The sequence below is a fragment of the Capsicum annuum genome, chromosome 9, assembly GCF_002878395.1.
Source record: "Capsicum annuum cultivar UCD-10X-F1 chromosome 9, UCD10Xv1.1, whole genome shotgun sequence".
In the NCBI taxonomy this organism is placed as follows: Eukaryota; Viridiplantae; Streptophyta; class Magnoliopsida; order Solanales; family Solanaceae; genus Capsicum; species Capsicum annuum.
This window is the reverse complement of record NC_061119.1, coordinates 58,782,274-58,794,064: the sequence shown is the minus strand read 5'-3', so window position 1 is coordinate 58,794,064 and position 11,791 is coordinate 58,782,274. Positions and strand designations below refer to the sequence as shown.

At 36.0% G+C, this 11,791-nt stretch overlaps 1 protein-coding gene across 3 annotated transcripts; it reads left to right on the top strand.

Annotated features, from left to right (window-relative positions):
* The first annotated feature begins 338 nt into the window (after window positions 1–338).
* Window positions 339–10,800, top strand: LOC107842769 (putative tRNA (cytidine(32)/guanosine(34)-2'-O)-methyltransferase). Of its 3 annotated transcripts, none has more exons than XM_047396800.1 (13): window positions 362–497; window positions 610–671; window positions 758–894; window positions 973–1,066; window positions 2,118–2,167; window positions 2,965–3,014; window positions 3,855–3,963; window positions 5,199–5,259; window positions 5,351–5,403; window positions 8,646–8,738; window positions 8,902–8,965; window positions 9,443–9,550; window positions 10,164–10,800. In XM_047396800.1, the coding sequence occupies exons 3-13, from the start codon at window positions 868–870 to the stop codon at window positions 10,403–10,405; spliced, it is 951 nt and encodes a 316-aa protein (XP_047252756.1). In that variant the 5' UTR covers window positions 362–497; window positions 610–671; window positions 758–867; the 3' UTR covers window positions 10,406–10,800. The 3 variants fall into 3 exon arrangements, with proteins under 3 accessions (XP_016542254.1, XP_047252756.1, XP_047252757.1); XM_047396801.1 differs by having other exon boundaries at window positions 375–497; window positions 601–671; XM_016686768.2 differs by lacking the exon at window positions 610–671 and having other exon boundaries at window positions 339–497.
* The last annotated feature ends 991 nt before the right edge of the window (window positions 10,801–11,791 follow it).

The window sequence follows — 11,791 nt, the reverse complement described above, 5'->3', positions numbered from 1 at the left end:
TTTTGATTAACTTATCATTTTATATCTATTTTAATTATGAATGACATAGTAACATTACGATTGAAACAACGAAACAGATACTTCTAATTAGAAGTGATGCAACAAAAGAACTACACAAAAATACTTGCGGGAAAAAATTAAATGGGTCTCATATAAAACGTCAAGTAAATATAACATTAAATATTATTAATTTCTTAATACTTAGATGACTTTATAATAATTTTTTAATATTTAGATTACTTATTATAATTAACTATGGGTGATACCGTTAAATTATGGGTGAAACAGTTAAAGCAGACATGTCATAAATATCTATTTTACTTTTTTATTGAATATTATTAATTTTCTAATACATAAATAACTTATAATAATAAATTAGAGATGGCATAATAAAATTACGGAGGCAACAATTGATGAAACAGGAAGGAGAAGCAGCCAGGGGAAGGAGGCATGTTGACGGAGACCCGCCCGGGTCTCCCACGGATTCCCTCTTATTAGTAAGTAATATATATATATAGATGATAATATATATATATATATATGTATATACATACATAATGATCTCATGTGAACTGTGTAACAAATTTTTAATTAAAAAAGTGTGTGCAGATAAAATCGACCAAACTCACTAGTTGTAAATCCTGAATTTTGCCTATTATTATTTGGACAAGGTAGAAATTGTGTATATTTTTTTTTTTGTGGTAACTGGTGAGTCAGTTTGCCAAGAACTTGACATTGTCATGTACTATTCTTAAAGGTTACATTGACAAATTCAATTCCAAGCTGGTCTTTTCCTGGTATAATTTGCAACCCTATTGAAGTGCTCCATCGATATTGAAGCAATTTGAACCGTTGAAAGTTATTCTGATGGGAAAAGCATCGAGGGACAAGAGGGTATGGACTTTATGCAGTTGTTGTTTCTTTTGATTATATAACCAAATGCTGCTTCTTTTAAAAGTTTCTGTTCTGTAGGATATTTACTACCGAAAAGCAAAGGAAGAAGGGTGGCGTGCCCGAAGCGCCTTCAAGCTCCTTCAGATTGATGAGGAATTTAATATCTTTGAAGGTTCTCTTCTCAATACCTCGCTTAAATATTTTGTAGTTTGTTTCTTGTGATTGATTCTCCATTTATGGAGAGATTAATGCTATAAACTTGTATAGCTCATAGTGTCTCGAGCGAAAACCTCTTTAAAAAATTGCTGCATTTTATCTTTACCAAGAAAAAAACGGCTTTGTTATCAAACAAATGTTACGGAGCAACAACTTTTATTACTGGTAGGTCTCTTTAAAGGTCCGGAAAAGTTGGCAGCTCCTCATTCGTTCATTACAATCCAGTTCCTGATGTAGGGCTTGAGCCCTTTATGAAAATTAAAATTGTGGACAATCTAAACCCCCCAATTCTGAAGCAAATTTGTTGTATGGACTAATGACTGTGACGAACAAGATATCCAGTTCTTCATCAAAAACTTCTTTATAACTCACTTCATCAAAAAGGACAAGATATCAAGTTACAATATGTTTAGTTAAAGCTTGAAATCCATGTATGTTGAATGAGTAAATCTATGCTAATGAACTCTCTTTGCAGCAAAGTTCTGCGCATTAGGAGTTCACAAGTTCTATTGTTTTCTTTGGAAAATAATAGATTTTATTTGCCAAAGTTGTATTTTCAATAAAAAGAAAACACAACTAACAGCTGAGCGCTAGTTGAGCATAAGCCCCCACTCAGGTTAACATCTCCGAGAAAGTAAAAAGAGTTGCAGGATATACATTATCCTTGTAATATCAGCCGACTAAAGTATAAACCTAAGAAGGATAGAAGTTAAGTTGATGAAATCTCCCTGCTAGCTTGGCCACTCGGCTACCCCTGTAAAATAAATCTTGAATCAGTTGCCTGATGAGCACATTGGCATCCCTCTGCTTGCCTTGGAAACACCTCATCTTCCTCTCCTCCCATATGTAGTATATACAGCCTGCCAGAGACATTCTAAAAACTTCAGCGACGCCATTTTTACTTTGTGGCAGCCCATTGGATTACAAAGTTCTATTTTTCACTGCTTTGTTAGTTAGAATTGCTTGTTTGTAGAATTCCGCTAACGACCCTTTCATTCATTATGCAGGCGTGAAGCGTGTTGTGGATTTGTGTGCCGCACCAGGCAGCTGGAGTCAGGTCTTTACAGTTCGAACTAGACTATTATTGTTTTTATGTCTGTGAATAGCTTTTTAACCAATAACCACCTGCTATGAAGATTTGCCTGCCTTATTTTATTTTCTCAAAATAACACGCTAATATATTAGTCTTGTGCTTACTCATGATCATTTAAAAGGATTGCTATAATTTATACTCATTATAAGAGTGATACAGATTTTGGAGGTAGAATAGGATTCTCAATTTTTTTTTTCACATCTACACATTTAGACATGTGATTAATGCCATTGGATGTAAGTTGTCATAGTAGAGGTCTCTCTCTCTCTCTTTAAATAAGGTTATCACTATTGCTCCTTCCTATTTCAGACAACTATTGTTTTTGACTTTTTGCTGTATAAAATGGCTTCTTAATTTGAAAGTCTTTCCCTTTGTGCTTTCGTTTAGGTCTGTTGAATCTTACCTACATAGAACATAAGAACTGCCAATATCTTTAGCATTAAAAAAAGTGTATGCAGTCTAACGCCCAAAAAGTATTATGTTTTAGAGTGTGATCTTGAGCTTTACTAGTGAAATAATGGGAAAGATGTTTTCATTTATTTGATATATAGAGGTACTCATTGGACAAGTATGTATGTGCTGTTAAATTTGGCATTACGTTTTGTGATGTACACAACTTAGCTTGTTTCCGATGGAACCATTACTTAGTTTTCACAAAGAAATATATGAAAAAGTAAAGAACTATAACTAATGCACTGTATTTCTTTCTCCTTATTGTGAGTCCAGTTACAAGTCTCTAAATGGTTTTGTTCTCTCTATAGGTTTTAAGCCGGACGTTATATCTCCCCGCAAAGCTGTCACCTGATACCAAGTATGTGTACTTTCTTTTTTATTGTATTAGTGCTATGACAATTGCTAGTACCTCTTTTATGTTTTTGATTGTTAAATCATATTAGGAGCTCAAGATGGTTGTCAAGATCAAAATTCTTGATACAACAACTACCTTGGTCACCTAGATAGCTAGTTACCAAGATAAAGTGAAAAGAGGCCCATTATAATGACATTCAAAGTTCTCTTTCAGATCTAGTGACTGAGGTCTTCTTTTATTGTTGGTGCCGGTGCCTTTGTGAATTGTTTTTCCTTTGTCTCATTTCTTCCTAACTTTATCATTCAGTATCTCGGAAAGAGAGTAGATCAGCATTTCCCATCCCATATGATAATCATAATAAATAAAGAACAAAAAAGCTGCATCCACTTTTTAACATCACACCAATCTGCCTAGAGGATGACGTGCAATGCTAAAAGTTATCATGCCATCATATTAATCATGTCATAATATGGAAGAACTGTTGGTCATGAATCAAAGCTTTAGCTTGCGGTGTCCCTTCTCCTAGAGTCCTGGTATTCCACTGGCCTTGACCCACGTGACCACGTGGAATGGAAAATTTTTTTTGTTGTCCATCCAAAAAAATTTCTAGTGGTGGTTGAGTTAAGCTGTTGACAAGTTTCCTACCTTAGGGGCTTGACACTGGCACACTGCAGCTATAATGTATGTCTGTGGGGGAGGAAAATTTACTTTAATAATCACTATTCGACCAACTTAAAACTGTATAAGTCCAATTGTTACCGCTTGATCGTTTTCTGTTTTCCTGGCCGTGTCCCAACATGTATCATGAAGTGCTATAATTTTTCTTATTTATGTGATTTCCAGGGATGACGATCTACCACTTATTGTGGCTATTGACTTACAGCCTATGGCTCCCATTGAAGGTGTTATTCAAGTGCAGGGTGATATAACAAATGCTAAAACTGCTGAAGTGGTATGGATTCCTATGCTGTTCCATTCTTTAATAAAAAAATTGGTTGTGAAGGCTGGTGTATAACTAGAGATGAATCCAGGAGTTAAATTCCGTAGGCTCAACCTTTAAGGTTCTTAGCATTGTATCCTACAATGCTAAGAAATTTCTTTTTAATATTCTTTTGTGTAGCAATTAATGCATTTGGAGATAATAAGTTTCTGTGTTATAATTATTCATACAAGCAATTAAACATGTGGATTGACGGAAGATGATACATGACATTAAGTTAGAGACGAATCAGGATAAGTGGGTTAAATGGAATCTAAATTCCCAATTTCAGACAAAAGAGATGAGTTATTAACTCTGTTTGATGTTTTAGGACATGATTAATCGTGTAGACGAAAGGAACAAGCATTTTATATCAGCAGTTTTGAGGACATTGTTTGTTTTCCAATTTACATCTATTAGACGCAATGCTCAGACAAAACTGATAGGTTAGATTTGGAAAGAATGTGGCTAGTTTGGAGTCAAATTTGGAATGTGGCTAGTTTGGTGTCCAACTATATCTTTAATAATTTGTGATTTGAATTAGATGTGAAACTCAACTTGAGTTTGTCTTCTTACACTTATATCTGTGTCTCTATTGGCTGGAGCAGTAGACAAATTACTATTACTCCTTCCATCTCAATTTATGTCACCCCCTTTCCTTTTTAGTCCGTCCCAAAAATAATGTCACCTTTCCTTTTTTTGCAACTATTTAATGACACTATCCCCATTTTGTCCTTAAGAAAAGACAACTAAAAAGTAAGCATTATAGTGACATTAATAAGGGTAATGTAGTAAACATAACAAAGTGCTCTCTTATTTCTTGAACTCCATGCCTGGTCAAATGGTGATACATAAATTGGGAAGGAGGGAGTATAACATTTAGTCAAAAAAAAAAAAAAAGGAGGGAGTTGAACACGAGGCAAGAGCCATGACTTAAAGCATATGAAAACATTAAGTTCAATTTTATGCAAAACATTAGGGATGGTTTCTGTAATTTGCTCGAAAAACACCTCATACGTGCATGATACTCATGCTGTAAGATATTGTGCTTCTTATCTTGATGTGCTAGTTTGTTCTATTGTCTTCATTTGTACATTTGCTCTTATTTGTTGTCATTTTTCCAGGAGTATATATTTCATTGGTAGTCTGTTATTTCCTTTCATACTTGTGGTTAACAGTTTATCTGCATCATTTTCAAATTTTAACAGGTTATTAGACATTTTGATGGATGCAAGGCTGATCTTGTTGTCTGTGATGGTGCACCTGATGGTAAGAAACTGCTTTCAACTACCTCGATACATTATATTGGTCTTTGTTGTATTTGATGAAACTAATCCGTGCTTATGTTTTAATGTTGCAGTAACGGGACTTCATGACATGGATGAATTTGTTCAATCCCAGCTTATATTGGCGGTTAGTCTCTATGAAATTGGTTAAATGTATATTATTCACCTAATCTAAATGTATACGCAGCAACATCGTAATAATACTGGAACACACACATTGAGCTGTAGTTTTCATGTCTTGCTGCATGCATGCATCTACAGAAATAACAGTGTGTCATGGTGCCAAATTTAGTGGGCAAAATGTTGTCTAGGAATACTTGATTTGAAAGCTTATTTAGGAGTAAATTGCTGGATGCCTGGAACTCATTAAAGAGTGTTGAGATTTTATACAGAAAGAATGGATCCATCTAAATTGATAGTTTATCAGTGTTGTTAGCAAGGTCCCAACAAGTTTTGGAAAGGTAATGCAGACGAAAGAAGATTTCATTTAGTGAAATGGAAGGTGGTTCTTAAAGACAAGAAGGGGGTGGATTAGGGGTGAGAAATCTGAAGTTACGTAATACAAGTTTGCCGCTTGCGGAGGTATAGCATGGAAGGTGAAGAAATTTGGAAAAAACTTATTAATGCCATTTATGGGAAGAGTAGAGATGGAGAACTGTTAATGGGGGAGTATGGATGAACATAAGCAGACTTTCATATACCAATCTGGAGGTGGGAATAGAGAAAAAGTTAAATTCTGGATAGAGTTGTGGGTTGATGATGAATGTTTAAAGAATAAGTTCCCCACTTTGTTCAATTGCTCTTCTAAAAAGGATGGGAGTATCGCTGAATTTCATTCTAACACTGGTTGGCACCGAGGTTCCGGAGAAATTTGAATGATTGGGAGATAGAATAGAAGATTTTTGTGATTTGCTTCAAAATTTGGGATCGGTTCATATTGATCAGAATAAGGCGGATACCTGATTTTGCGGGCAAGTAAAGACAAGAAATGTTTAGTTAAGAATTGTTATGGTATGTTAAAAAGCAGTCAGGTCACTGGGGTAATTCATTGCATTGGAAGATGATATGGAAGACAAAAGCTCCCGTTCAAGTACCATGTTTTGGATGGGTTGCAACTTGGGGGGTATGCTTAACTCAAAATAACTTGCAAGAAAGAGGCTTTAACCTATGTAGTAGATGCTTCCTGTGTCAAGAAGATCAGGAAACTGTGGAGCACCTTTTTCTTGGTTGATGCCTCGGAAAGTGAAAGGTTTGTGGAAAGGTGATACGAGTACGATCACGATCATGTACACTTTTTGGGTATTTTGAAGACCACCTAAAGAGTGCACAAGTCTAAGTGTGAAGGAGGCCCAAAACCGTCCCAGGCACACTCCATGGGCTGTTTTTGGAGCCCTTTTCATTAAAGGGTCTTTTAGTCTTTTGTCTTTTATTTTGTAATGTAATATAAATTGAACATTGTAGGGTTTTAGTTGGTAGTTTTTATGAATGTTGAAGAAAGAACACTCCTCTTAGAGAGAGAGAGTCCACAACCGCAACTAGGGCATAACATAAGGGTGGATTCTCTTGTGTGTTGCATTTTGCTTGATACGTTGGTGCTTGGGTGGTGGACGCCTCTCTTGTGTCAATTGTAGGAGTTAGGTGCTTGTTGTGTGAAGTGTTAAAGGTCCAAGAGTGGAATATGCTCTTGGGTTGTTAAGACTACATCAACACTTGTCTAACTATCTATCTTGTATCTTGTTTTAGTTTCGGCTTCTTGTGTGGTTAATGTAACTCGTTTGTTCTTGTTGCTATTGTAATATTGTGGAGCTTCATCTTGTGTTGCTAAACTTGTTGTTGGATGGCTATTTGGTCCACGATTTGTTATGTTTCGTGGACTGTTTTGGGGTGTGATTACGTGTTTCCTTGTTTGTTCCGTATCAAAAGGTTGGCAAGAACAGGTGATACCAAAAAAGATAAAGCAGATATGGAGAACTATTCCACTGTGCATCTTATGGGACAATTTGGCTAGAGTGGAACAAAGCTTACTTTGAAGGGCAGAGAACTCACAGATAGATGTTATACAGTATTTATATTTCTGGAGTAAAGGTAGCTTAATAGATAGTTTGAACCGGCATATGGATTTATTGGATATGCTAGGAAGAAGAGTATAGGAGGCTGCCTTTCGTTTTATGGTGTTTCTGTTTCTTTTCCTGTACCATCATGGTACACCTTTAATAAAATCTCTACCTTATCAAAATGAGGTCCCAACAAATCTTGGCAATAGTAGTTTGGTTCCACCTCTGAATATTGATAAGATTCATCCCTCCAACCGACGTAGGAAGGCACTCTGTACCAGGCAATTAACGCTCTCTTGGTGATAGTAGTAGTTCCAGACCAATTGGAACTTCTACAATAAGAATCAATGAGCTTAAGAACCTTGGTAGGAACAAAGAACAATTGGGACCAGTATGACTGAATTCAAAAGAAAACTGACTGAATCAATTGGTATCTTCCTGCATGAGACAGTTTCTTAGCAGTCTAAGAGGAGATTCTAGCCACAATCTTGTCTATTAGTTGAGGCCATTGCATAATAGGAAGTTGCTTTGTATCAAGTGGAATGCCTAGATATTTGAATGGAAGTTCACCATAGCCAAAACCAAACAGTTGGAAAATGCTGGTTATCACTTCCCACAGCATCAGAAACCCCACCAAAGTATATAGAACTTTTGCCCCTGATAGCCTATAGTCCAGAGGCTTACGAGAACTTATGAAAGCACTGATGTAAGGCAGCCTCTAGAGAACAAGAGCAAGTCATCTGCAAAGCATTAGTGAGAAATGCCAAGTCTAGCACATTTAGGATGAAACTTGAACTCTTTAATTTCTTTGAGTTCAGCAAGGCACCTAAATAAGACATTCCATAAAAATAGCTAACAAATATGGGGAGATGTGGTCAGTGTCACCCTTTGTAAGTCTCCTTGCACCATCAAATGGGAGTGTTGTCTCACCATTAACCATAATAGTATACACTTTCTAGAATCCATTGAATAAACTTCCTGGGAAAACACAGACCTTCCGATAAACTTCCTGTGAACACACACTAGAAATCCGCTTTTCGTTGGAGAAAAGATAACTAATTATTCTTCTATCTGCTGGTATTATCTCTCTATTCCTAATTTGTTTCTCATATCGATTACCAGAAAAGGAAAACAATCATTTCTTTATGTTGTCTTGCTTGGTTTTAGTCTTTTGATTTCGTGCTTAAATTGTTTTTTTGTCTTTGAACAATCAGTTGTATTGCTTAAAGAAATGTTTCTCTTATAAACTTACCAAGCTGTTCTCCATCTTTGTTTGGAGATATCTTAGTTGTCACATGGATGGTTGAACTTGCAGGGCCTAACCATAGTCACTCACATACTAAAAGGAGGCGGAAAGTTCATAGCAAAAATTTTTCGAGGAAAAGACACAAGTCTCCTTTACTGTCAGGTTAGTTGCATGCATATTCACTATTTCTGGATTTAGTTTCTTAACTCAGTCAAATCCTGTCTAGTCTTCAGAGGAGGCCTCAATTAGATGTTTTCTGCTATTGGGTTACATGCTTGCATTTGTCTGATTGGTGAATTGCTGATATTTTACTTTCGTATTGCAGCTAAAACTGTTTTTCACAGAAGTGACTTTTGCTAAGCCAAAAAGTAGTCGCAATTCTAGCATAGGTGAGTAGATAGTAGTTTCTATCTTGTTTATCTGGAAAATTATCCTGTGAATGCAAACCATTCATTTGACCGCTCTTAAAAATGTTATTAATGTTGTCATTTGTCATATTTCGTCAAAATTTAATATTGGCAATTGTCATATTTCATCAAAGCTTAATGTTGTAATATTTTACGGATTTCAGTCTTTGCTTATGTCCCTGCAATCTTAAAAAAAGGTTATGCAGTTGTTTTCACAGGAATGTTCAAATATTTATGGTTTTCTACTGCCTTGAAATATTTCTCCGGGGTTTGTTCATATATGCAGCATCAACTTTGCTTATTTCTGTGAACTAATGGAAGGTTTTCAGGAATTACTAGTCAACGAGGCATATCAAATGCGAATTGGAATGAAATTGACTTTCTGGTCCATAAGATTTGTTAAAGCAGCACTAGAATTGCTACGTAACATGAATCTAATTCAATCTTTCCGCTATGCAGAGGCATTTGCAGTTTGTGAAAATTACTCTCCACCTGAAGGATTCAATGAGAGAAACCTTTATCGCCTTCTTGAACAAGTTGGAAGTCCATCAGGCACTGGGGACCTAGGTAATTTCGATTCTCTAAAATGCCTTGTCCTTTGCACTAACTCTAAATTTTGCCCTTGTATGATCATGGAGGTAAGTTGTGGATCTTAAATCTTCCTCTTGCATTAGATCTTAAATTTGTGGGGAAGCACTCTTTATCATTTTGTTTGTGTTGGAGTAAAGTTTTCTAGTTGCTGTTTTTTACGTTAGAAGTAATGTGGCTTCCTCGACCATACTAGTAGTTGTAATTTTAGTCTTGTAGTTTCTTTTCAGTGGTGGAGTTGGAATTTCACTAAGGGGTGTCAAAATATAAATAAGTAAATTCGCAAAGAAGCCAAGGAGTGTCAATATGCAATATATATATACATAAATAAAATTTATCACCTATCTACACAGTATAATTTTCCAATGAAAGGATGTCGGTTGACACCCCTCAAGTACATGTGGCTCCGCCGCTGGAAGTATGGGTAAAGTGTGCGAACACTCTATCCTCCCTAGACCCCACTTTGTTGTGGGACTACTCTGAGTATGTTGTTTTTAAGTAATGCGGCTTCCATTTCTTGAATGCTAGATTAGATGCAATTCCGATTATATTTGTATTTTACATCATCTTCCAAACATGTGTTATATGACAGATTGCAGTAGTGGATGGCTGGAAGGTCCTAATAAGGTTTATATCCCATTTTTGGCTTGTGGAGACCTGAGTGGATATGATTCAGATCGTTCATATCCACTTCCTAGAGCTGCAGATGGAACCTATCAGTGTTTAGATCCTGTACAACCTCCGATTGCACCACCGTACAAACGAGCTCTTGAAATGAAGAAAGCTTCAAGTCAAGGAATCCATAATCTTGACAAGCTCTCTCTTAACCCCTAAGCAAAAACAGTTCTCTTCTCCGACATCTCAAAAGTTGCAGTTATATGTCACCAAACGTAAGGGCTCCTTCTCGTTAACTGGTCTTGTTGTCCCCACGGCGGGATGTATGGTTGGCGCGTGTCATGAATTTGAGTCTTGCCGTGAACCAAGCGTGATATTTTTTAGTATAGGAGGGTAGATGAACGAGCCCATTATTACGAAGTTCCAAAGTTCAAAACAACTTTTTTTTTGGGTCATCAATGGATGATAATCATCAGACACTTGTGTAATAGCATATTGGGTGTTTTTATTCTTCAATTAACAGACAACGATCACTGGTTATGACATTATTTTCTGCATTAGTGCTACTGATGCTATAATGAGAATCCTTTTATTTTTTGGGAACGCCCGAGAAATCCGCGACTTCTGCCCTGTGCAATATCTCTTGAGATTGGATAGCTCATGGTTGAGTGGCAGTCGGAGATTGGATTTGATTTCAAGTCTCACACATTGGGAGACCCACTTCCCAACCACTCAATTATGCTCTTACGTGTGCCAAATTGAGTATACTTTACACAGCTGTTTTCCATAAAGTTCTTTTAAAATAGTGAGACCTATTTGTGTCGTAACTTGTTTTGTTTTCTCTCTTTGGTGTGTTCCCATGTGACATTGAGTGAGCAACAAGTACTTCCTCTTTTCCAGTTTAACAAACTACGTGTTACAGCAGTGTACAATGGATTCTACTCCAATTTACTCTGAAAGTACTTCCAATTTTTAATGAAGTTCAAGTAAAGCTAGTCAGTAGAAATTGCCAAAATTTCAGCAGAAAATGGCAGCAATTTCCTCCACAGTTCAATCTTCCACACTCCTAACAACCCTTGACCATATCAGTGTTTTATTTGCATTTATTTATGATGTAAACTGTATCATACAAGTAGGTCATATATTATGTATAAGGTAATTTATAATGAATTTATGTTCGGTTCACATGTTTAAAGAACCGTCATACTTCTAGTTAAGTTGACCTACCACATTTAACTCTCTGTATCAACTTTGATATGATAATCCAAAAAAATAAAATAATAGTTTGTTAAATTGTATAAATTAATATAAAAGCATTTTCGTATTGTTTGTGCATATCCAGTAATAATTTTAAATTGCATTTGAACTCTTTAAATGGGAGTTTAAGTTTTGTACTTTTTTGGGGTGCTACTCTATGCCACGTGCCTCATAACTCCTGCAACTATTATAAAGGTTGTAGGTGAGTTTGGAATTCTGGAAAACATTTTTTTGAAAAATAAGTAGTTCTTTTTTTTTTTCCTCGTTTTGTTTTGTACTTTTTTGGGGTGCTACTCTATGCCACGTGCCTCATAACTCCTGCAACTATTATAAAGGTTGTAGGTGAGT

Coding starts and splice junctions, on each gene's coding strand:
- LOC107842769 (XM_016686768.2), top strand. CDS start 868: ATGGGAAAAGCATCGAGGGACAAGAGG. Junction 1,067..2,117: donor GGAATTTAATATCTTTGAAG/GTTCTCTTCTCA, acceptor TTCATTATGCAG/GCGTGAAGCGTGTTGTGGAT. Junction 9,551..10,163: donor ATCAGGCACTGGGGACCTAG/GTAATTTCGATT, acceptor GTTATATGACAG/ATTGCAGTAGTGGATGGCTG.